This window comes from Zeus faber (genome assembly GCF_960531495.2).
Source record: "Zeus faber genome assembly, chromosome: 4".
In the NCBI taxonomy this organism is placed as follows: domain Eukaryota; kingdom Metazoa; phylum Chordata; class Actinopteri; order Zeiformes; family Zeidae; genus Zeus; species Zeus faber.
This window is the reverse complement of record NC_137191.1, coordinates 4,865,015-4,891,691: the sequence shown is the minus strand read 5'-3', so window position 1 is coordinate 4,891,691 and position 26,677 is coordinate 4,865,015. Positions and strand designations below refer to the sequence as shown.

At 45.0% G+C, this 26,677-nt stretch overlaps 1 protein-coding gene across 2 annotated transcripts; it reads right to left on the bottom strand.

Annotated features, from left to right (window-relative positions):
- Positions 1-3,615: 3,615 nt before the first annotated feature.
- On the bottom strand, positions 3,616-9,381 carry gde1 (glycerophosphodiester phosphodiesterase 1). 2 transcript variants are annotated; one of them, XM_079999817.1, is made up of 6 exons: positions 8,856-9,381; positions 7,765-7,976; positions 7,564-7,669; positions 6,775-6,867; positions 6,094-6,305; positions 3,616-4,572 (listed from the first exon to the last, which is right to left on the bottom strand). In XM_079999817.1, the coding sequence occupies exons 1-6, from the start codon at positions 9,102-9,104 to the stop codon at positions 4,425-4,427; spliced, it is 1,020 nt and encodes a 339-aa protein (XP_079855943.1). In that variant the 5' UTR covers positions 9,105-9,381; the 3' UTR covers positions 3,616-4,424. The 2 variants fall into 2 exon arrangements, with proteins under 2 accessions (XP_079855943.1, XP_079855944.1); XM_079999818.1 differs by having other exon boundaries at positions 7,801-7,976.
- Between the last annotated feature and the right edge of the window lie 17,296 nt (positions 9,382-26,677).

Genomic DNA, 26,677 nt, shown 5'->3' with positions numbered 1-26,677 from the left:
ATTTTTTGAAACTAAAGATAAAATGTAATAATTCAAGTAAAATAATATTAATTAATATCATACTTTTTCTTTTAATCTCGAAAATTCGACTTAATCTGGCATTTATTTATTTTCAAGATATACTGTGACTTGTTTCAATTTTATTTCAGAAATGGAGAAACATTTTCCCTTGATGCCCCCAATGCTCCGCCTCACGTCTGCAAGGCACAATGAAAGACCAGTTTGTTTTTTGTTTTTTTATGGCATATTTTATGGTTGAGATTGTTTGCCTAATCTTGTTCCATTACTCTCTCCTTGTCTTTTGTTAATTAACTGTTTTACTCCCATCTACATTTTATTCTACAATATGTATGTATGTATGTATTCAAGATTTTTATTTGTCACATACATATACATACTTTCATACATATATGCAGTGAAATGTAATGCAACGCACCCGGTGATAGCACACAATATGTCCTAGGAAAATGTCCTAGGAAAAAAAATAAAAGTAGAAAATTCCTTTCTAATAGACCGACTAACTGACTCCTAAAACGTAATACAGTAAGTGGAATACTTATACAATAAGATAAAAATATATAGAATAAAATACAATAAAAATAAATTGAAATAAAATGGAATAGATAGAAGGAATATGCCTATGTATATACAGATATGTGCATTAAAGTGGCATGTGAATTAAAGTGGCATGTGAATGTGAATAGAGTGAGTAGTGTTTGGGATAATACAGCACAGTATACAACAGTACGGCGCAGCAATACGGCATCACGAACAACCCTGAACAGTGATACAGTATGCGGTACAGCATGCTACATACAGTACAGTAGGTAGTGGAGCCTAGTGCATGGCTCAGTTAGGACCCCTGGTGAGGTCAGCGTTGACAGTTCTGATGGCTTGAGGGAAGAAACTCCGTCTCAGTCTCTCTGTTCTCGCTGTGCGACTGCGGAGGCGCTTGCCTGACCGCAGCAGCTGAAACAGTCCGTTGTTGGGGTGATGAGGATCCTTCATGATCCTGCAGCTCTGCTACTACACCTCCTGGTGTATAGCTCCTGCAAGGGGGGGAGGGTAGTTCCAGTGGTACGTTCAACTGAGCGCACCACCCTCTGCAGGGCCCGCCTGTCCTGGGCAGTACAGTTCCCAAACCAGGCAGTGGTGTTGCCTGTCAGGATGCTCTCCACTGCTCCAGAGTAGAAGGACTTGAGGATCCTCACCGAGACCCGGAATTTCCTCAGCTGCCTGAGGTGGTAGAGACGCTGCCTCGCCTTTCTCACAAGAGTGTCTGTGTGAACAGTCCATGTTAAGTCCTCTGTGATGTGGACTCCCAGATATCTGAAGCTGCTCACCCTATCGACAGAAGTGCCATTAATCCACAAGGGCGCGTGCGTCCTCGATTGTGATCCACGCCTAAAGTCCACAATCAGCTCCTTGGTTTTGCTGACGTTCAGGTGTAGGCTGTTGTCCTGGCACCAGAGTGACAGGTCAGCCACCTCCTCGCGGTAGGCCTTCTCATCGCAGTCGGTGATCAGGCCCACGACCACGGTGTCGTCAGCAAACTTGATGATGGTGTTGGAGCTGGACCTGGCCACACAGTCATGTGTGTACAGGGGAGTACAGTAGGGGGCTGAGGACGCAGCCCTGGGGGGATCCTGTATTCAGGGTGAGGGAGCTTGACATGTACTTCCCCACCTTGACCACCTGGGGGCAGGCTGTGAGGAAGTCAAGGATCCAGGCGCACAGCTCCATCAGCTTGACAGCCAGTCTGGTGGGAACTATGGTGTTGAAAGCTGAACTATAATCAATGAACAGCAATCTCACATAGGCCCCCTTCTGGCCATCCAGGTGCGTGAGCGTGGTGTGCAGTACCTGAGAGACCGCGTCATCCGTGGATCTGTTCTGCCGGTACGCGAACTGCAACGGGTCCAAGGTGCGGGGGAGGGAGGCGCAGATGTAATCCTTAATCAGCCTCTCGAAACACTTCATGACCACCGAGGTGAGGGCCACCGGACGGTAGTCATTCAGGCAGGTTGGAGAGGCGATCTTCGGGACAGGAACGACGGTGGACCTCTTGAAACAGGATGGGACCACTGATTCAGCCAGGGAGATGTTGAATATTGTGGTGAACACCGGAGCTAGCTGGTTAGCACAGGTCTTCAGTACTCGTCCAGATATGCCGTCTGGACCCGCAGCTTTCCTGGTGTTCACCCGCATCAGAGCCCTCCTGACCTCGTGCACGGACACTGAGAGTGCGCGCTCGTCCCCAGCGGTGTAACTCCAATTAGCCGGCGAGCTAGCGGTGCTGCTGCCAGACTCGAACCGCGCATTAAACTACAACCTCCGTAAACTCGCTGACGTCACTTGCACTTGATTGGAACATGTCCCAGTCTACGTCAGTCAGAGCGTCCTGAAGCGCAGCCTCTGATTGGTCCGTCCACCGCTTCACATCCCTCATCACCAGATCCCGCGCGATCAGAGGCCTGTAAACAGGAAGCAGCGAGATCGCGGCGTGATCTGATTTCCTGAAAGCAGGAAGCGACACGGGCTTGTATCCGTTCTTGTAACGTGTGTAACAATGGTCCAGAGTTCTGTCTCCCCTGGTGGCACACGAGATGTGTTGGTGGAAACTAGGCCGAACCTTTTTTTTTTTTTTTTTTCACTGTATGTATATATATATATATATATATATATATATATATATATATATATATATATATATATATTAAAAAAAACAAAGAAAAAACCCGTTGGGCCCTACAATGTGACAGGTTGTCCGATTGCAGTCTTGCATGAGCGGACAGTTTGAATCGGTATTTTATAGAAGTGTGTAATTGTCCCCCACGCCCTCCTAAAGTTGAACATGTGGATGCCACGAGCGACCGAGCGCAGCAGGAGGATTGTTCGGAGGCCAGAGATCGCCCTGGGCCTTGCGGCTCAGTGCAGCTTACCCAGGGCTCCCCGTCTGCGGGATTTAGGTCAACGCAACCACAGACACCGGGACATGAGGTCAGAGTGTCTGCAGGTAGTGTTTAATACACACCTTTCTTAAGACCATCTTCAACGGAATTTGAGACTTTCAGACAAATCATCTCGAAGATATTGCAGGCAATAGGTTGATGGTTCTAAAACATCAGAAATGTAAACTCCGATGTAGAACTTGAGTAATTTGGACAAAATGGCATCCAGTATCAGATAAAATGTTTACGTTGAAATTTAAAATTCATCGATTCAAATTTAACACTATCGAATGACTATTTGGGCCTCATATTGACTGAGCATTTAAAGTGAATTGAAGACATTTTAAGGACCTCAAGACAGCCTGGACTTTCACTCAGACAAGCACTCTTCATACTGAGCTGAAATTGAAAGATAATGGTGATAATGGTCATGTTTCACCATGAACCAGCAACTCCAATGTATTTCTATTTATTGCATAAAGTGAACCAAGCCTCCACTCACACAACCTTTATTTATTTGTCTATTCTGACTCATTTCATCAGCTCAATTCAACAGATCAGGTTCTATTTTTTCTCAATGGGTCTCTCTGAGACCTTAAAAGTAAAGACTGCGATGCTGTCGCCCAATTCATCCGTGATCCGTCCTTTTTTTTTTTTCTCTCCAATTTAAGAACATTGTCATCCGAGCCTCGTACCGGTGGGAGCTGTGTCGCGCCTTGTCTCATCGGTCGGAAAAGGCAAAGAAAGATGAATGAAATAAAAAAAACAAAGAGTTTCCCCGGGTGCACGGTCTGAACAAACACAACCAACCAAGGGAAAACAAACGCTCACAGATCACGTCTGGATCCAAAGCTTAACAACAGGATAAACAGCAGGAAGTCAGTTGTGGAGTTGATTCAGTTTGACCAACAGTCAAAGAACAGAAAACAGAAACAACAGTCAACCTCCATTTGTGGATTTATAAAATTTATCATTGGGAAGTTGTACGATTTTTTTTCCTAAAATCCCATAAACACAGCACCAGCAGATCACACATTATATAACACGTGTAGCTCTGTGTATTTTTTTCTGATCATTATCTTTTTATTTTTGTATTAATTCACCCCAATGCACCCAGGCATGGATCCAGACATCATCTGCGAATGTGAGTATTTCCTCCATTCAAAGACTTATTGCCATGTATGAATGAAACACATTGGAATAATCAGGATGAACGAGTAAAACAAATAAAGAAAACTGATAATGAACTATTTCACATTATAGTCATCCCTACAACTCCTGAGTTGGTGAATACAGTACATTTGATAGGTGTGTTTGTGTTTTCCCGTGAGTGGTTTGTAGATGATCCAGAGCCAAAAACCTACAAAAAAAAAATGTCTTTAGAATAAACTGGAAGCTCCACAGCAGAGGGAAGATATGACACGTTCTCCAACCTGTGTGTGTGTGTGTGTATGTGAGTGTGTGTGAGAGACGTTAGTAGTGGGGGTCGCAGTCTTCCAGGAGGCTGTCGGTGATGTAGTTGACCTGCAGGTGCTCTTGGTAGTACTGCTTCTCCACCGCGGTGTTGATCGTCCAGCTCACCACCTCCACGCCGCGCTGCGCCCAGTATTCCACGTAGTCTCTGGAGGAAAAAAAACTGCCATTTAAGTTTATAGATGGACAGACAGATAGATATGTGCATACATAGATGGACGGATAGATAGATAGATATGTGCATACATAGTTGGATGGATAGATAAATAGATAGATATGTGCATACATAGATGGATGGATAGATAGATAGATAGATATGTGGAGCGATAGAGAGATAGATAGATAGATAGATAGATACTTTATTGATCACTGGATGGAAATTGTAATGTCCCAGCAGCTCATATCAAAACAATAGGCAGTAGTAATAATAATAACAATCATAGAATAAAATATGAAAGAAAAAAAGGCAATATATGTGGAAAAAAATGAAATACACAATAAAACCCCAGTTAATGGTACATAATACACAGAATCAACCATAAAAATATAAAAAAAATTAAAAAATATGGCAGGGTAATGGGTAATATTTGGGATTAGCGACCACTGGAAGCCCTGAGAAGCTTTTAAAATTTATTTTTTTGAGTCAAAAACCTTGTTATTGAGAGTCAAAACTTGAATATGCAAATTCAAGCTTTAAAATGCCTTATTATATTAAAATGCCTTATGATAGAGAAGATGTTCAAATATGGCACCGTTACATAAAGTCATAAAAAGACTCTGCTACTCCGCATAGTTTGGAGAATTTGATTTTTCATAAAGCGTGTCTTTATTTTTGTCAAATATGATCCACTTAAGGAAATAAACTATGTTTATTTTCTGCAAATGAGCTATGAATACTCTATGAATGCTAATGAACCCATTGACCGTGAGCACAAGGTCACAGAGCCACCGTATGGAACATTCTCACCAAAAATAAAGATTATGAGTCCACCAGATAAGGTTACCTCACGTTGCAGCGGCAGTTTAGCTTTTCGCAGGAGGGACTTTTGTTAAAAGGAAAATTAGGGCTGGGCGAGGTGGCCTAAAATTGACATCTGTCAAGCCCGCTCCGCCAGCGCCACCATAACAAACCGGAGTGAAGGAGACGAGTGACGAGAAGGAGACAGCGCTGTGAGCGAGTGAGGGGAGGCGTGGCTGTGGGCGCAGCAGCGGTGAGGGACTCGCTGCCAGAGAGGAGAGAGAGCGAAGAAGCGCGGCTGCTACCGGCATAGCCATAGTGCAGAAAATGAGTATTGAAACCGTTTCAAATATCCAGAATCTATATGAATAGAACACTAAACCTACTTTAGATCTGTGAGGGTTCGACCGGTACCACAGTGCCGTCAAAATCAATACTGTGGGGCAAATACTGGTGTAGTTTCTATACCGTTTATACCGTACACACCAATGTTAAAACAATTCTAAAATATCTATAATTCAATAAGTGTAAATTAAAGTGATAAGTCAAGGGTGGTGAGTGTATCAAGAGTGTATATCTTTCTGGAACACTTGGATTAAACTGCTGACTACAGCTGATTATAGGATATTGACTGATACTGAGCTTGAATCTTTGTCTAAAAACAATGAAGGAAGGGAACAAATGTGTGTGGTTTCAAACCAGGGAACTTACGGCGAGACGAAGTTCTTTTGCACCAAGAAGGCGGAGACGCCGCACAGCTTCCACAGGAAGTGATGGTGCGCCCAGTCCAGCAGCACGTCCAGCACGGTCATCCACTGCTGTTTCCATAGCGACGAGAAGCGCGGCGCTCCGTCTCCGTAGCGGCTCAGGCTCCACGGCCTGTGGGTCAGCGCCGTCACCACCTCAGGGTCGGCCTGCCGCATCTGGGATGGAGGACGGAGCGAAGGGAACCCGTGGTGACTGTTGGTCGGCCGAATCAGAAGAGTACTAATAACTTTTGTTTCACTCCTTTAATGTACGTTAGCTATCAGAAGGAGGGTGAAGAAGAAAGTTCAGCCGATATTTAATCCCCGAAATTAAAACTGTCATTATAGTCAGACAGTATTTATATGTTTATACCGGAAAAAAAGAAGGAAAACATGCTCACAAAGAAACCAAGAAACATGGGGCTGCAGTGTGCACTTCCTGTTTCTTTTAAAAAGGAGATTCAACAGGGTTTTGTTTTTTTCCGAAAACGTTTGCAACCACTGGACTTGCACCGAAGCCCGGTGAGAAGCTGCGGCAGAGCGCTACGCTTCTCAACGGCAGAGCGTCATAAACGATGAGAAGCGACATTTTAATCAGGCCCTGGGGGGTTGGAAGACAGCGAGCCCTGCCCTTGAAGCCTCTTACCCTGTAGATGACTTTGGGCTCGAAGGAGCAGACGACGCTGGTGTTGTAGAGAACTGGGTGCTTCTTGTACAACTCTCTGAGAGCGGCCGCTGCCTGGTGAGAGGCGGGAGCACGTGGGAATGGAGTGTCGGTTATTTTGGTTGAGAGGGTGCATGGGTGTGTTTTCCTCCTCCTGCGACCGGCGGCCGAGGGACTCCGGGGAAACTCAAGTGCGCTCGGCTGGCGCTCGGCCTCGGCGACCCTGGATTCCATCCCCACTCGGCGATACGAGGATCAACAAACTCAACCTGACTGAGAGGGTTTGGTTCAAAACGAAGGTTAACAAAAAAAAAAGAAAAATCAGAAATTATATACTTTTTTTTTTTTGCAATCACTGGTCGACTGGTCAGAGATCTTTTAAATTGATCCAGTATAGAGAGGAGAGCCTCTGATATTCAAAAGATATTCTCTCCATACTGGATCAATTTAAACTATTCTGATGCCAATCAGTCAGGTCGATTCCAAAAGATAATAAAAATAAGGTTACGGTTAAAAAAAAAAGTCTTATAAACCTTTAACAGTGTCACATAGTTCATAGAACACATCCTAAGATTAAATATCCTCCGTTCTAAGTTTAAAGGGAACTGAGTAAATTAAAATGAGTAAAATTAAGTCAAATTAAAATGATATTTGACACAAAAGTGCAGGGTCATGTTCTGTTAAACATCCAAACGCACCGGGTCTTTCACTCCCCAGAACTTGAGAACCACGGCAGCCGGATAATGATGAAACATAAACAGAGGGACGTACCTCGTCCGGATGACCCTTGACGTCAAAATAGATGCTGAGCTGCAGTTTGATGCACTCCTCCACGGCTTCCTCCAGAGTTGGGATCTTCTCTCCTGCAAACCGGTCCCTGGGAAAAAACAACGGTGCGAGGGTTTGATAACAAGAAGACAGCCACAGCCTTTATTGTACGACTCGACACGTGAAATGCATATACCAACGCACGAGCGTCTCATTGTTTTATCCTTGTTTCCCTCGGACCTGAGTGGATGTTTGGCGGCGGCGTCCAGCTTGGACAGCTCGGAGAAGCTCATCTGGCTGAGCCGACCGGAGCCGTTGGTTGTCCGCTCCACGCTGTCGTCGTGCATCAGGATGGGAATGCCGTCGGAGGAGAACTCCAGGTCCAGCTCCACGCCCGCTGCGTCATTCTTACTGGCCTGTGTGGAGCAGGACGGAGGGTTTGTACTTTTACACGTCCAACCTCAGACCCATAATCACATCGTTAGTTTCCATGTAAAAAAAACAACAAAAAAACAAACCTGAGTATAATGGTTAAACTTTGAATAGAGACAAAACTCCAACTCCGACAAACTCCACATTCTGAATATAAAACAGCATTTTTTTTTCCGTTGCATTTCTGATTAGGAAATTATTTTCTTGAAATACTGCTTAGTTTAAAAATCAATGCATACAATATACTGTCTATCACTGGAGAGGAACAGATAAGGACACTCACATCATAACGAGTGTAGAACCAGTGTATTCAGTATCACATGTTTTTGTCTTTTACTACACCCCATTTCAAAGCAAATACCCATACTTTTTACTCCACTACATATCTAACAGTCACATAACTTGGTTGAAACAAAATTATATATATATATATATATATATATATCAAGATTTGTTTATATACAGTATATAAGTGCTCATCCCCAAAAAGTGATGCCAGCCTCTACCTTGTCATCGAAACCTTAATTATGACCCCGAAATGACTTGGTTTCATTTGTGAGGGTTATATTTTAAAGATTATAGCCCACCCTGTCCTTTTTACCTGTTGAAATACTTTTAAACTGCCAAAACCAGTACCATATCGTTTTCCACTTGCCAAAAAGTGATCGCAGCTCCTACCTCGCGACTGAAAGGTTGTTTCTGCCTCGAAATGACTTGATTTCCCTCTCGATTGTTATATTTGACAGATTTATAAACCCAACCATTTAACCAGTTGAAATAGATTTAAAGGACTCATACAACTCATAAATTGAGAATCACTTTTTCGGCGGACGATGACTTTTTGGCACGACGCCGCCTCTCACCTCCCGGATCGCTGCCAGCGTGTTCTCCGGGGCGTCGTGCCCACCGCCCCGGTGTGCGATCACCGACACCCCGTCGGGACGCAGCGCCTGGCGGGCGCGGCTGGCCGGGACCTGGGGGAACCGGAACACCGCGAAGAACAGGTAGAGGAAGACGAGCAGGGCGGTGGAGCAGACCGGGCTCCTGCTCCCCAGCAGAACCGCGACGAACAGCACCGAGTAGAGCGTGACGTCATCCCCCAACTGCAGCATCCTGGCGCCCGACGTCAAAGAGATGTCCTCCCCGCCCCGCAAAGGATGTGGTGTCCGGCCTAGTACGACGCTGCCTCGGTCCAACAGCTTCTCATGTTACGGAACCAGATTGTTGATGTATTAATAAGAACTGTTAATCACATTATTCGTCACCGAATCACTGCGGATGAGCGACCTCCCTGTTTGCGGAACTGACGATCATGCTGCATTCAGGGGAACTCGGAAATCGCCCATTCCCAGCCGGTCCTCCCAGCTTCCGGGATGTGATGCGTTCCGTCACCACGCAGGAACAGCTGTAGTTGTTGTTGTAGCTACTACCGCCTCCCACCAGCTACTACAACCGCCTCCCACCAGCTACTACAACCGCCTCCCACCAGCTACTACAACCGCCTCCCACCAGCTACTACAACCGCCTCCCACCAGCTACTACAACCGCCTCCCACCAGCTACTACAACCGCTTCCCACCAGCTACTACAACCGCCTCCCACCAGCTACTACAACCGCCTCCCACCAGCTACTACAACCGCCTCCCACCAGCTACTACAACCGCTTCCCACCAGCTACTACAACCGCCTCCCACCAGCTACTACAACCGCCTCCCACCAGCTACTACAACCGCTTCCCACCAGCTACTACAACCGCCTCCCACCAGCTACTGCCGCCTAACGTAACAATGACAGAAATTCCGACTGAAGTAGGAGGATGCACTTCCCCGAGTATCAACCTCGCCACACCTGACGTCACAACAACATGACGTCACGTGCAGCAATACGCGAACAATTTTTTTTTTTTTTTTTTTTTTTTTTAACAAATGTTTATGAATGTTAAGGCTTTTTTGTTAGTAGGGTCCTAAAAAGTTGTCATAAGGCAGTTATATCTTGGTAAAACTAAAAAATAAAATGTACGTTTATTTTTAAATTATATTACATTCATGCCACAATATTTTTCCCATAAACATATAAATGGTTTGTTGGCACTTTTTTTTCTTTCTTATAATAAAACCGAATTATTGCCTACATTATCAACCAAAAACAACAACACCAAATAACTGTGATATAGTTTCTGAATGGACTTCAGAGTGACAGAGGATACAATTCAGATATTGAACTGTTTTAAAGTAGTGATGGTTTTATAAGCGGCTTCTCCAACCTTAGTGAACCAGCGGTTCGGTGCATTAGCGCCACCTACTGGACCAGAGGCGTCAGTGTGTGCGGCGGGTATGCGCCGCGTTTTCCCGTTTTCGTAGAACGCTAATTGAGGAGGACAAATTACATTTTGAAGATTTTCCATAGGGAGGCATGAGACTACACATCATTCTCACCCAAATTTGTCGTCTTGGACAATCTCGTGTGGAAAATAATGACGTATTCAGGGAAACTTACGAAGCAAAGCGAAGTTACGTAATTTTAGCGGTCACGCCTTTCTGTGGATGAAATATATCGTTATTTTCTGCTGATCTCTGACTAATCATAATTTCACGGGTTCTAGTTTTTCCGACACGTTCCGAGTACACAAACGCATCATTCATCTCCACAGTCGGGTGGACTCGACTCGACGCGGTGACGACTTTCTGTGGATTCACGGTTTTTTTTGTGTCCATCTTTTCGATGAGCCCCGATTCCATGAGACTGGAAAATAGTTGACGTTTTACCGGGGTTATTTACATTTTTCAGAATACAATTTTTCAGATTCTTTCCAAGAATATGAAGCTCATCGTGCACTCGCCGATTTTGTATCCTACGATTTCCGCGAATCCTGGACCACAACACCACATCCAACACAGGGTTGTATCGGAATAAAATGTCTTAATTTACAAAATGACGAGATAAACGCGTCGTTTGTAACTTCTAACCACTACAGGGTGATGGACTCCACACCACGCGAATGACCATTCTGAACCGCAACCTGCACATTGACAGCAAATTGAATGATGATGTGACAAAGCGACTTACGTTTTAGAACGTTGGCGGGTCGGTGAAGCGCAGAATTTCGTTAAAATTTTGTTCGTTTTTCCACTTTTTTCTGCTCCGTGTGCGGGTCAATTCGGATTAACCTTGAACCACGGCATGTCTGTGACGTCCCGGTTCTAACGACACCTCAACTGCGGCTGTAGCTCTAGTGGTCGCCCTGTTCCCTTTTAGCCCGAAAATTTCGGAGAATAATAAAAATCGGGAAAATTACAATGCAATTACAACAGACCCCTAATGATGATGAAATATTTACATTGTATATTTTCATTGTATTCACACAAAAAAATAAATACAATATCAGGACTACAATAAAGACCTTATTATTAGTTATTACCTTCTAGAATAATAATAATAATAATAATTGTTATTATTATTTCTATTGTTATTATTATTATTTTTTGGGGGTTTTTTTTCCATTTGACTGTATTTCTTTAATTATACTGTATATTATTTCCTTCCAGATTTGCTGATTGATGCTCCAGTCCAGCAGGTGGTGGTAATACTCCAAGCAGCTGCTTTGTGGTTAAACTCCTTGGCCGTTTCTCAATACCAAGTACGCGAAGTCCGGACTTGCGGACTTGGTAGTTCAGACTTGTCAAGTTCGACTCGGGAGTACAGACTCCCGGGGACAGGAGGACGCAGGACGGTCATTCTGCGAAATGCATTGTGGGATACTTGGCTGTCCCAAGTCCACACAAGTCACCACCGATGCATCCTCCATAAAATGGGCGGAGCAAGTGCACATCCGGGCATTTGGACTGGACTTGGCTTGATGCGTACTTTGAATTGGAACAGTACTTGGGCACTTGCAAGGAATCTTGGTGTCATTATTGATGACCAACTGACATTCTCGGACCATGTTGCCGCCGTCTCCCGGTCCTGCCGCTTCGCACTATTCAACATCCGAAAGGTCAGGCCGTACCTGACCCAATATGCCACTCAACTGCTGGTACAAACCTTGGTGATGTCCCGTCTCGACTACTGCAACGCCCTCTTAACAGGCTTGCCGGCCTGTGCGGTAAAGCCACTGCAGATGATACAGAATGCGGCGGCGCGACTGGTGTTCAACCAGCCAAAGAGGGCACGTGTCACTCCGCTGCTCATGGAGCTCCACTGGTTACCTGTAGCCGCTCGCATCAACTTCAAGTCTCTTATGCTGGCCTACAGAGTGATGGCTGGGAATGCTACCACCTACTTAAATGCATCAAATGAATCAAATGAGCCTCGCCTGGCTCTGCCGGCCGTACAACCACGGCAATCCAGGCTATTCTCATTTGTAGTTCCACGTTGGTGGAAGGAGCTGCCAAAAACGACCAGAGCAGGGACCTCCCTCTCTGTCTTTAAGAAGCACTTGAAGACCTAGCTCTTCAGTGAGTACCTCCTCTCCTAACTTACAATTACTTAGCACTACTTAGCAATATTTATTGCTACACTAATGTCTCTGTCGCAATGTAGCTTGAATGTTATTCTCCCTTGTAAGTCGCTTTGGATAAAAGCGTCTGCTAAACGACTAAATGTGAATGTAAATGTAATTGTGTGTCGGAACCTCCATGCGGCACTGTAAGAGACACGACGGATGACACAGACATTTAACAGCAGTTTGAACATACTGTCTTTCTCCTCTGTCTGGAGTTACTTAATAACATAGTTACACAGTTCAGGTTTGTTAACATTAGAGTTTTATTGTTCCTGTAATTTATGGCTCAACACAAGAGCTTCAACCCCCGCACACAGGGAGGATGTGGGAGGCATGTGGACGCAATGAGGGAATAGGGCTGTGTGTGTGTGTGTGTGTGTGTGTGTGTGTGTGTGTGTTGCTCCTTTCAAAAAACCCAAGGCCGCTCTACAGGAGAGGGGCGGGAGAAAACAGATCAAGGGAGAGAGGAACAAAACAAAGGAATAGCTAAACTAACTAACTAACTAACTAACTAACTAACTAACTAACTAACTAATGGGGAAAGGCCATGGTGAAAAGCTGGCTCTTGAGGGTTGTTTTGAAAGTTTCCAGGGTCGGGGCGAAAAAATCCAAGTGCAACTTTTTATATTAAAAAAAAGAAAAGAAAAAACAAAAAAGTGCAATCCCTGATGTGCAATGTGTCAAGATATGTGCAATACACTTAATACTCTACTCTTAATACTATTTATGGTGATGTTTTATTTTTATGTTTTATATATATTATTTAAATAGTCTTTTAGTGTGTACCTTGATATGCTCTCTATCTTCTGCTGTCCCCGTTTTGCTGCTGGAACGATGTAAATTTCCCCGTTATGGGATTAATAAAGGTTTATCTTATCTTGTCTTATCTTACACTACCTCACTTTATTCACATTCCACTTTAATGCACATCTATGTATATACAAAGTAGCCCAGGGGTCGGAAACCTGTGGCTCACGAGCCATTTATGGCTCTTTCAAGCACCGGCTGCGGACCACAGAATGACTCCAGGGGCCCCTCCCGGCTCTCTGCTCAGGCGTCACTCGTGGGAGTCTCTGCATAGTTAGGGTTCAGGGAGGCCAGTCTTTCTGGCCACGGCGCGCCCCCACTCCTGGGCTGCTTACGAACCCGTGCGCCGATGCGCTCTGTAAGACAGAGAAACATGAAGGAAACTCCCTGCCTCCGGTCGGACCGATCAGCTCAACGCAAGTGGACAGAAATGGGAAAAAAGTCGCGTTAATGGTAAAAAGTATTTCATTTATTATTGGCTAGCTACAGTATAACAACGATATTATTAAGAAGAATAAAGAGAAGTGTATTATATATATAGTGCTTTTTTAAGTACTGTGTTAGTAAGATGTGTTAAACGTTGAAAATGTTTGCCTCACTTAAAAAAATGCATGCATTAAGTTGCATTCCCAGTCAAAAAGGTTCCCGACCCCTGTAATAGGCTATCCCATAAGCGTATTCCCTTTATTTAAGTATATGTTTTATTCAATTGACTTACTGCATTACGTTTTAGGAATCAGTTAGTCAAGTAGATTTTTTTTACATTACATTTAGCAGACGCTTTTATCCGAAGCGGTCAATCACCGACGGACGCAGCCATCAGGAGCAATTAGGGGTTAAGTGTCTTGCTCTAGGACACTACAGCATGCTAGCAGGAGGAGCCTGGGATTGAACCCGCAACCTTTACTAGATCACTAGACCACCAGCTCTACCGCCTGAGCTGCCGTCCCCAGGTAGGTAGCTGATCAATTTGAATTTATTATTATTTATTGATTATATTTAATTCTATTTTTCAGTATCAGATGGTCAAAAAATTTACAGTTACACATTTACAGTTTAAATAAGGATTGACATTTTTTTTTTATTTCAGGGCAATGGATGCACTTTAAGTCTTTTCTGTTACAGACTAAAAAACAATGTTAATAAAGTTATTCTTTGTTGTAAGTTGATCTATATTTCTTTCTTTTTTCTTTTTTTGTTTTCTTTAATGTTAATGAGGATACAATGTTATGCAGAGGTGTACTTATAACAATTTTAAAGACAAATGATACTATTGTCGCGGCGGAGAGTTGGGGGGCGCGAAATGTTTACTTCTTCCGAGGGGGGGCGTAACAGAAAATAATTGAGAAGCTCTGGATTAAGCAAAGGTGCTAAGGTGATTGAAAATTCCAATTTATCTATCTCTTTTGTTCTGTTCGGACTGCAAAATGATGTGACTTACATTTGTATACCCCCTGGCCAAGAGGTGGGACGAGCAGTTTGAAACTTAACGCATAATTTATGTGAATTTTTAGAAGCTAGGTAAGATGAAGTGACCATGAGACAATAGATAGTTGACCATATGTTATTGATCAACACCAGTCAGGCATCTATTAGCTTGATGACTGCTGAAGAGCTCAGGCTTATTAGTTACAGTTATTAGTTCTACCTTTAAGGGTAAGGGTCTGGCCTCAGCGCTACAATAATTTGGTGTTATCAACCTCCTGTCGTCTGTGTCTCTGTGCCGGAGGTCCCTGAGCACGCTACTCGGGTGGCGTGTGGTGGCGAATCTGCCACGGTTTTAATGTGTGAATAGCATTGTTTTTCCTTACCCTCTAGTTGCTTAACTTAGTGTTGAAGTTATGTAGATCCTCTGGTATTTGTTTTTTCTGCTGTTTTACAGAAATGTATTTTGAGTTTATTAATGGCAGCACATTCATTTGAATGTTGATAGTTCATTGATTTGCTTGTGTCATGGATACACAGGACTTCCTAAAGTACTTAGTACAGGATGATTACATAGTTTTATATAGTTTTACATAGTTTTATTCCTCCATTTGTTCGCTGTTTTCCAACCCAGGTCGTATTTGAATGTTGGCTTCTATCATTTATAGCCGTTCAAAGCACAAATGCTTTACTGTTGAGAAAACTTACCACTCTGCTACAGCTTCTCAGTGTGCTGTGCAGTCCAAGTTGAATCTAACATTTAACCCACATTTTTTTTTTTTTTACATAAGGGGCAGGCTAAAGCACATTGCCAGTAGGAAGGGACGCAACTTCCTGTTTCTTCACACAGATGTAGCCAAAAGAGCTGATTTGCGAAAGTGCAAAAAAGTAAAATGATAACATATAATGACTGATTATATTAAAAAATAACTCAAGAGATTTTTTAGGTTAGAATTGTCTAAGAGAGTGGACCATCACGAGACAGGCAACACTTGGCCAAGGAATTGTAATAAGTTGTGTGTCTGTAATCCAACTGAGGAAATTGTGTATGAACGTAAATGCAGCTATTGTAAACTGTAAAATAAGATTGTGTGCCTGTGTTCTGGCTCACACTGGGGATTGTGGCACTGCAGCTGCTACACAAAGGGGGGTGCGTATGAGCAGACACACACACACACACACACACATTTTTGCCTGACATGTTTTTTTCTCGCTAGAGGAGGAACACACACGCAGACTTTTCGGCTTGAGCAAGGACACAGAGACAAGGAGGCATGGACGCATGGACAAGATGCACAGCTCATAAAACTAAGATCTGGGCAGATCGCCAAAGTCCTTAATCAAACTCAAACAAAAAACTCACAATACTCCATTATACTCTCTTATATATAAATAAATATATGAACAGGTAAATTAATAACGTAGGTATTAGAACAGCGGAGCAACAATCCGAGTATGAGGGTTAAGCCAGTGTTAGCTGTAGAGGTCCGTGACGGACAGACTCCAAATCCATGGCTGAGTATCAACATCAGCGCCAGGAGAGCCAGGTGGGAGACGAGCAAATGGACAAGCTGCAGGCCTGAGTGATTTAAACAACGTCAAATAGTGCCCTGTGTGATTATGGTTACTAGTGGTGTTTAGCAGATTCAATGAAAATCAAATTGAACTTAAGTGTTAGTAAATAACAGGAGTCTATGCTGAGATAACATAAATAATATTGAACAGTTTGAACTGTTAGAGTGTGTTGAGAGAGAGGATTGAGCTCGATCGTAGTGGTGTGGTGTTGTGGCAGGTTGCCGGGAAAAAGTTTCTAGAAGTTGCAGGAAAAAGATGCTGGAAAAAGTGTCTGTTGGTTCCTTCAGGCAATTTCGGAAAACGTGAGGAGTGGGATGATTTATTTTCAAAACTGTAGTTTGTGCTTTGTTGATGGATTTCAATTTAGTTTAATTTGCTATGCGTCACGCATAGCAAATTAAACTAAATTGATGGCTATAAATTGAGTATTTGTGCTTACTAAATATTGGAGTTGTGGAAATCTCTCGGTTTTAAGTGGCATCGCGATGCGGGTGTGAGCGGTTTCTGCAATTGCGCTGTTGTAGAAACACGGTCGAGGGTTTAGAAGTATGGTTGAGGCCCACACGGAATTAACAAGGAGGAGCCAAACCATACCACTGACTTCTAGTCTGTGGATTTTATAGCGACTAAAATAACAGCCTATACGGAATTAAATAGGAGAAGGCAGACCCTACTGTATCACTGTACTGGGTTACTGCATACTGTACTGCATACTGTACAGGGTTCTCACCCACGGCAAGCCCTGGCAGCATATCACCCCCACCCTCATCCACCTCCACTGGCTCCCGGTCAAGTTCTGCATCTCCTACAAACTCCTCCTCCTCACATACAAATCCCTTCACGCACTCGCCCCACAATACCTGTCCGACCTCCTCCACCAGAACACTCCATCCCGGAACCTGCGGTCCTCAGACATGGGTCTGCTGTCCGTCCCCCGTACCACATTACAAACTTTCGGGGACAGAGCTTTCATCGTGGCAGCCCCCACCCTCTGGAACTCTCTCTCTCCCATAATCCGTAACGCCCCAACCCTGGACACTTTCAAAACAATCCTCAAGAGCCAGCTTTTCACCATGGCCTTTCCCCATTAGTTAGTTAGTTAGTTAGTTAGTTAGTTAGTTAGTTAGTTAGTTAGTTGAGCTATTCCTTTGTTTTGTTTTGTTCCTCTCTCCCTTAATCTGTCATCCCCCGCCCCTCTCCTGTAGAGCGACCTTGGGTTTTTTGAAAGGAGCTATACAAATTTAAGTTATTATTATTATCATTATTATACTGTATCACTGTTCTGGGATACTGCTTACTGTGCTGTATTGCTGTTCTGTTCAGGTGTTACTGTATTGCTGTGTCATACTGTTATATACTGTACTGTATATCTCCACACACACCACAGGCCAGCTCTGTCCCGGGGGGCCCCCTGGACCCAGTGCAGCTGGTGGGAGAAAGGAGGATGATGGCTAAGCTGTCATCCATGATGGAGAAGGAATCCCACCCCATGAGACTGACGGCACTGGAGAGCTCCTTCAGGCTGCTTCACCCAAAGTGTGGAAAGGACCCCTACTGCAGGTCCTTCCTTCCTGTGGCTGTGAGACTGAAGGCAGCCAGTAGACCCCCCCCCCCTCCCCCACACACACACACACTGTGAAAAAATCCAAGTGCAACTTTTTATATAGAAAAAAAGAAAAGAAAAAACAATAAAGTGCAATCCCTGATGTGCAATGTGTCAAGATATGTGCAATACACTTAATACTCTACTCTTAATACTATTTATGGTGATGTTTTATTTTTATGTTTTATATATATTATTTAAATAGTGTTTTAGTGTGTACCTTGATATGCTCCCTATTTTCTGCTGTCTGTCCCCTTTTTGCTGCTGGAACGATTTAAATTTCCCCGTTATGGGATTTATAAAGGTTTATCTTATCTTGTCTTATCTTACACTACCTCACTTTATTCACATGCCACTTTAATGCACATCTGTATATCCATAAGCGTCGGAAACCTGTGGCTCACGAGCCATTTATGGCTCTTTCGATGACGGTATATGGCTCACAGACAATTTTGAGCTAAATTTTTCACAATTAACAAGTAATAAATAATTATTCTGTGTAATTTTAAAGGAAAACAGGTAAGAGAAATTACAATTTTGAAAAAAATTCGAAATATAAATGTGGCGGAGAAAGGGGCGTCGTCAAGCACCGGCTGCGGACCACAGAATGACTCCGGGGGCCTTTCTCTCGGCGCCCTGCCCCTCCCGGCTCTCTGCTCAGGCGTCACTTGTGGGAGTCTCTGCCACAGGTGAGGGTTCAGGGAGGGAGACTGAGTCTTTCTGGCCACGGTGCGCCCACATGGCCAGAGTTTTATTGTTCATTTCAATATGCGGCAGGCAGGCCACAATTATATATATCACTGAGGATTATTATAATTGTGGATAATAATGATCCTCTTAGGCGCAGGAGGAATGGCGTTCCACTGCTGAGCTCACTTAAAAAATGCATGCATTAAGTTGCATTCAATTTGATTAAATATTATATGGCTCACAAGGAAATACATTTAGAAATATTTGGCTTTTATGGCTCTCCCTGTCAAAAAGGTTCCTGACCCCTGTAATAGCCTATCCCATAAGCATAAGTCAATTCCCTTTATTTCTATTATGTACCCCCACTCTGCATTACCTTTGAGTTCTATTTTATTTTATTCTTTGTTATTCGATTTACTTACTGCATTATGTTTTAGGAATCAGTTAGTTAGTCAAGTAGAATTTTTTAGGTAGCGATTGTCTTCAGTCTTGAACATATTGTGCGTAAACACCAAGTGCATTGACATTTCACTGCATATATGTATGGAAGTATGTACTGTATATGTATGTGACGAATAAACCTTTTGAATCTTGGATCAAGCAAAGGCACTAAGGTGATTGAAAATTCCAATTCATCTATCACTTTTGTTCTGTTCGGACTGCAGAATGATGTGACTTACCCCTTGTCCAAGAGGTGGGACGAGCAGTTTGAAACTTAACGCATAATTTATGTGAATTTTTAGAAGTTAGGTAACAGGAAGTGACCATGAGACAATAGATAGTTGACCATATGTTATTGATCAACACCAGTCAGGCATCTATTAGCTTGATGACTGCTGAAGAGCTCAGGCTTATTAGTTACAGTTATTAGTTCTACCTTTAAGGGTAAGGGTCTGGCCTCAGCGCTACAATAATTTGGTGTTATCAACCTCCTGTCGTCTGTGTCTCTGTGCCGGAGGTCCCTGAGCACGCTACTCGGGTGGCGTGTGGTGGCGAATCTGCCACGGTTTTAATGTGTGAATAGCATTGTTTTTCCTTACCCTCTAGTTGCTTAACTTAGTGTTGAAGTTATGTAGATCCTCTGGTATTTGTTTTTTCTGCTGTTTGACAGAAATTTATTTAGAGTTTATTAATGGCAGCACATTCATTTGAATGTTGATAGTTCATTGATTTGCTTGTGTCATGGATACACAGGACTTCTTCAAGTATTTAGTACAGGGTGTTTACATAGTTTTATTCCCTGTCACTCTAGCAGGCACAGAAGAACACTCACCATTGAAGTCATGACATTGATTTTATTATTTATTTTCTCCTCAGGGTCGCACCCTGCCATGGCCTTTCTAGGCTGTTGTGATTATTGTTATGATTATTGTTGTTTTCAGATCGTGGAATGAGGCAGCATTTGACCTGCCACTAGACAAGAACACTTTTGTTGCTTTCAAACAAGCTTTTTCACCTGCTCCATGTTTGGTTTGCAAAACTGTCTTATTTTGATTCCATGAACGTGTAAGGGCCAATGTGATACGGAGTGGTATGATGAGAAGAGAAAAACAATCTTTATTTGTCACACAACACACCAAACATGCTTGCACACACATGTTTTGGATGGTGGGCGGTGAAATGGTTCCTCTGCATTTAACCCATCCTGGCCTGTCCTTCCTCCGCAGGCCACAGCCAGGAGCAGTGGGCAGCATACGTAGACGTGCCCGGGGGCCAGGTGATAAGTGTCCACCGCTGGTCAGACCATGATGTGTGCATGTTTTTGAGGGGGGTCCCTACTGACATGAGGTGGAGGAAACCCCATGTGAGCACGGGGAGAACATGCAAACTCCACACAGAAAGGCTCCTATTTGGGAGATAACCCGCCGGAGCACGGTGCCAACAGCGCCCCAGGCGGAACCCAGGACCATGCACTGCGCCACCGTGCCACCAATAAATGAACTAATGAATTGCAATATACAGAAAATACGTTTAATGTTTTGACATCCTAACCCTTCCATTCTGATCTTCCTATTTGTGTTAATGTACTTGACACCATCTCCATAGGAAATGTTGGAGTCAACGCAGCCGACAAAGCCAGCTCTTCACTTTCTCCATCCACACACACTCATCCCTCAAAATTCATTGCAGTTACATTTCCCTCCACAGGGGGCGCTGTCATTCTACTAGAGCAACAAGCTAGGAGTATACTCTTTGACCCAGAAATGGCTAACGCTGTCTAAATTCTAGACATTCCTGCTCAATGGCGGCGCTTAGGCGCGTCACTCTTACGCTACGAGATCAGATAGCTACATGTTTGGCAGACTTCTTGTTCCTTCATGACGGGGTGCAGGTTGCAGAAGACGTGAAGGAGACACTAACCGATTTAGTAATTGCGGCGGGAGGAGACATTTTCTTGGGATTGGAAGAATGTGTGGTGAGACGGGAGAGCTTGGCACAGGAAAACTCAAGGCTGTACAGAGCGCTGGATGCAATTCTGAGACCGGTCGTAAATCTGCAAAGAACAGGTACCAAGCGCTAAACTTGTCTGTCTGATCGGTATCTAAAAAGGCTGTAGCCAAATTGTGAACGCAGTGCGGCGCGATTTAGACAAAGTACAAAGGAGACTGGAACGTACGGGTGATGACGTAATGTCAGACGTGTGCGACTCCCATAGAAGGAGAATAAATCTACCCTCCTGCTGTTTGCCCAACAAGATGCTCACCGCTGCCGCTGGTGGTTAGAAGTTGTACCGCAACTATTTGTGTTGATGTGCCATTTAGGTGAAGCTGTTCAGTTCAGGTAGTTGTCACAAACAAAACAAGATTTTGCGGGTGTGGGGATGTTACAGAAATAAAAGGGTCGCTTTAATCTTTAGTCTAAAAGAGGCAGATAGATTGTTTTTACTTGTACAAGGCTTGGATCAGAGTGTCGCTCTCTGAGTCGAACAGTTTATTATCAGGGAGTGAGAATACATGTTCAGTTTGACGTCACAGATGCAGGCCTCATAGGCCAGTCGTCATAAAGGCTATTTGGCAAGTCATCATAAAGGCTATTTCGATGAGAGATGTCATAAAGAGAAATTTTCTATGTCGGGCGTCATTTTAAGTAAAATGCCCTGTCATTTCTATCAGCCGCCATTTTGTGCGCTATACTACATCCAACAATCCCTCTTTTGACCTCATCAAATATGAGGTCACTCTAAAACAGTAATCACAACATATTAACCATGGGGAAATACCCCACCTGTGGTCGGCCGGACCACAGGTGGGGAGGCAAAGTTTCCAGAGCCTGCGCCAACCTCGGGGTGGTCGGTTCTCTCACAGCTGTGGTCCCGAGCTACTTTGTCGTGTTCTAGACGGACAGCATCGCGACCTGTTAGTGAGATTCGGAATGTCTCGGTCGAGGGGGAGTAACACACTTGGGGGATCTGTGTTTGAGTCCAGTCGGTCAGTGACACAGCGGTCTTCGTCATGGGCCCTAGGTCCTCAGCGTCATGGTTGGGCTGTATTGCTAAGGAGACATGGGGAACCGCGGTGGGAGCCATTTGATACCAGACCGCCTGCTCGGGCGTGAGGTCCACCGCGGTTGCGACACCTAGGGGACCGACGTAAATATTGTGAGTGACAATTTCCCACTCAGTATCCTCAATATCTCTGAACAAATCCACGTCTACTTCGGTTTGGTCTCGATCGTAAAATAATGTGACATGGGGCGGGGCGGGGGGAACGAGATAGGGTGCCAGCAGAGAAATCCAGGGTTTCCACCGGGCGTACTGGGCGAGGATCCCTTCAGGATGTGGTCTGCCGGGGGTAACAATTAAACCCCAGTAGATATCTGCCATTTGGGGTTCGGGGGAGGCCAATAGCCACTGGCCCCCTTCTGTCAGGGCATGGCCGCAGGCCAGTTCCGTTCCATCAGGGAGAGTCACAATTAGTCCATCTGTAGAGCACAACACGCTGGCCCCCAATCGTATTAGTAGATCGAGGGCCATGAGGTTAACGGGCACTTGGGGAGACATGACATACGGGTGGAGTAGTTTTTGATTCCCCAGTCTGGTTGATAATGGCTTGGTACCGGGCAGTTGTTGTCCTATCCCAGAGAAACCCACAACTTTCACGGTGTTGCGCGACATATGGTGAGGCGACAGAGGCCGGTTCAGAGTCGAATGGGTGGCCCCTGTGTCTACCAAGAACGGCAGTGATTCGCCTAGCACTTCCATCGAGAGCATGGGGTCTGCCTGGCCCCCCCTGCTGTTGGCTTTCTCTGTGGGGTGTGTCACTGCTGGTTCTCAGGGTCTTCCCATCCGTTGTCCCGGAGCGGGAAGGCTCCTGCCGGAGGGCCAGGCGCCCGATGTGGGTTGGGGGCCACTCGACCCCCTCGGTAAGGTCCTCTGGACCATCCGTCTCCGTCACTGCCCCTTCGTGGGCTCCGAACGTCCCTCCCTTTTTTTTTTTTCTTCTCGGTTCCCCATCGTCAGTGTCCTTTGTGTCGTCATAAATGCCTGTCAAAACTCCTCGAACAGTGACTTGCCGGCCTCCTGTTTTAATCCCTCCCATCGGGCGATATTTGCGACACGCCCCCTCACGGTCCGCAACTTCCCATTGTTGTTCCCGTGTCTCATTCCTAATTCTGTGTAACTCCGTTTGCTCCCACGTCACAGTGCATGCAGGGGCCCCTGGGGAAAAACCCCCGGCCGGCCTTGGTCCACACGGTGGACAGTCCTCGGCCCTCATCGGCGGAGTCCCTGTCCCACACCCGTCAGACCCCCTTTCGGCCCATTCTCTACCCCAATTTGGAATCTGCCCGATTTCCAATATTGGATACATCGCACTGGGCAACGGAGGCGCAGTCGGAGCCGCTTCGGCCTTCTGCTGCAAAGAAGCCTCTACCTCCATTTTACTCTGTTTCTTATTCCTAATCTGATGATCCATCCCCTGCCAAAACATGGCCCACGGAAACCACTTGCGTCTGTGTCCCTCTTCCTTGTCTCTGACCTTATGCACCTTCTTTTGTGACAACCACAACTTGCCCTGGGCGGCCTCCTCCGCTTCTTCTACCGCTTTCTTATCCTCTTTTTCCTCTCTTTCCTCCTTTTCTTCCACAACACTGGCCCCAACGGCAATTTGTCATCTTGGTTTACTCCCTGACGCCGCAATGCAAGATTTAACTCGTCTTTCATGTCCTTCCTAGGTCCCCATTCCGTCTTTTTGGCCCCTTCCAGAGCCGTCAACAACAACTCCACTTGTACACTAATCGGTTTATATCCTGCCGTCGACATATTGTCAAACCTTACCTCTCTGTCCTCACTACCGAAAAACCAGGGGTGCTCTACACACACGCACACGCCTGTTTTATCGAAACAATTTTAACAGTATAACGGTATCCGTTGTCTGCCTGTAAAAGTATTTGTCCTGCTACAGTATAACGATTTCTGTTGTCCGCCTGTTTTATCGAAACAATTTTAACAGTATAACTGTATCTGTTGTCGGCCTGCCACAGTATAACGGTGTCTTTGTTGTCCGCCTGTAACAGTATAACGATGTCTGTTGTCCGCCTCTTTTATCCAAACAATTTTGACAGTATAACGGTATCTGTTGTCCGCCTGCTACAGTATAACGGTGTCTTTGTTGTCCGCCTGTAACAGTATAACGATGTCTGTTGTCCGCCTGTTCTATTTAAACAATTTTGACAGTATAACGGCATCTGTTGTCCGCCTGCTACAGTATAACGGTGTCTTTGTTGTCCGCCTGTAACAGTATAACGATGTCTGTTGTCCGCCTGTTCTATTTAAACAATTTTAACAGTATAACAGTATCTGTTGTCCGCCTGCTACAGTATAACGGTGTCTAATGTCCGCCTGTAACAGTAAAATGATGTCTGTTGTCCGCCTGTCCTATTACCCGGCCGGGATTTGAGAGACCCCAAATTCTCCGTAACTCAGATCAAAAGGCCAAGTTCAACCACACGTCCGCGCTACGCCCATGCGCATATGCAGACGAGACCCCCCCCAATCCTCCGCAACGCGGACAAAAACGCCAAGTTCCTTGTACCCATATATGTTTTCATAAATGTCCTGTAAAACGGCTCATATACTTATCAATTACATTTATAAACGTCCTGGGCAAGGCTCATAGATTTTTATCAATTGACTATGGGGCAATCTTATAAACGTCCTGGGGAAGGCTCATAGATTTATTATCAATCGATTAGGGGGCAACTTTATAAACATCCTATAAAAGGCTCATAGATTTTATCAAGGTATCAGGTATCAGCCGGCTACCATTTCACCACATATGTACTAACCGCCACAAACTTCAAAATTCTTACACGTGATCAACAGACCATGTATGGACGTAATGCCCTATTTTGGGACCTAATCGGCAAGCTTCTACAGCTTTCTAGAGAAAACTGCGGCCGACTACTGGGGGTTCTATCCAAGTCCCACAAATAGTTTTTATACATGTCCGTGTGTTTCACAACCAGCGCACAGCATTGCATAAAAACGTACATTGCATACATTGCATCCACCTCAATCGTTGCTTAGCTTTAATTTCTCTCCCGGACCCCCTTTCACTTCCAACTCAAAATTTGACAAAGTCCAATTTGCACAGGTTCGATGTAACAGGCCAGTGCTTACCTTTAGATGTGGTCGACCAGAGTCATCCGTAGGCAAAGGTCCGGGGCAACTTTCGGTCCGTCAATCTCTAGAATCTCCTCGACATCCCGGACGAGCCCACAAAACTGTTGGGAACGGGAAAACTGGATCCCTCCCAGGTTGGTTGATGTCGGGAGATTCTTCAATAAGATGGAGACGGATGCGATGCAGAATGGATCCTTTATTGCCATAATGACAAAGACCAGGAGACAAGCTCAAAGCAAGAGCGACCAAGCGAGAGAGAGGGAATAGACACACTCCTATATAGTTCCTCCTAGGCCAGTCGTCATATAGGCTATTTGGCAAGTCGTCATAAAGGCTATTTCGATGAGAGATGTCATAAAGAGACATTTTCTATGTTGGGCGCCATTTTAAGTAAAATGCCTTGTCATTTCTATCAGCCGCCATTTTGTGCGCTATACTACATCCAACAATGTCTTAAATAAAGTGATAGACAGTTGTGGTTTTACTTGTACAAGGTTCGGATCAGAGATTAGGTTTAGGGAGCACCTCTCTTGAGTCGAACAGTTTATTTTCAGGGAGTCAGCGAATATATGATCAGCTTGAACTCACAGGGGCAGAAAATAATTAGTCAGGCCAAGATAAGACAAGTTTTGAGGATGGGCAAGTGTGTGTGTGTGTGTGTGTGTGTAACATCGAGATGCCCCGCGCTGGGCACACGGTGCTACGAGTATGTGCACTTGGCACTCATGCCAGGTGGGTCTGCTGCGGTGGGGCGGCCTCCCCCTTGTGCGGGGCGTGGATGAGCATGGGGGTCCTGCCGGCTCGGGCGGGGTGTTGGTCTGCTGCCATGGATCCGGGCCTGCGGTCTGTGCCTTGTGCCCATGGCCCATGTTCTGTGCCGGCGGCTGCGTCGTGTTCCTGCACCTGGGGTTGGTTGTATGTGTGCGCCCCTGAGGTGCAGGGTCTCCTCGTGCTGCCTGGGACTGGGTCATGCTCCTCTGGGCTGGGTGTGGGGTTTGCTCCACGGCCCTCTGGCTTGTCTGGGGGCCCGGGGGTCTTCTCTGGCCGCAGGGCAGGGTACTCAGGGCTTCCTTGCAGCCGTAGGGTGTCTGTAAGCTGCGGAGTTCGGGGGGCTTCTGGGCTCCTTCCGCTGCTTGGAGGCGCCGTGACATAATACCGACCTTCTACACCAAAACCAACTGGGATAAGTCATGTACACTCACCGGTGGACATCTTACACACACACATACAGGCGGTCCCATCACACACGTACACACACACCTGCTTCGATTGCACCCCAGCACCATCCTGGTTGCATTCCTCTCCTTTCCTCCCTAATTTACTGCCATATTATGAAAGGAAGAGGCCATGTGACCAGTTGTAGTTCCAGTTTTCTTGGACCTCATTCACTGTTTTTCAATACATGTTGTCGTCCAATGTCCTTGTTTTTGTGTAATGTGTTTGTTTCTATGTTTATTTGTTTC

What these genes read in the sequence shown, in the direction of transcription:
- gde1 (XM_079999817.1), bottom strand. Translation starts at nt 9,104, where the DNA reads ATGCTGCAGTTGGGGGATGACGTCACGCTCTACTCGGTGCTGTTCGTC. An exon ending in GATAAAACAATGAGACGCTC is followed by an intron (nt 7,670 to 7,764) that starts GTGCGTTGGTAT and finishes GTTTTTTCCCAG; the next exon opens with GGACCGGTTTGCAGGAGAGA. An exon ending in TCAAGGGTCATCCGGACGAG is followed by an intron (nt 6,868 to 7,563) that starts GTACGTCCCTCT and finishes GCCTCTCACCAG; the next exon opens with GCAGCGGCCGCTCTCAGAGA.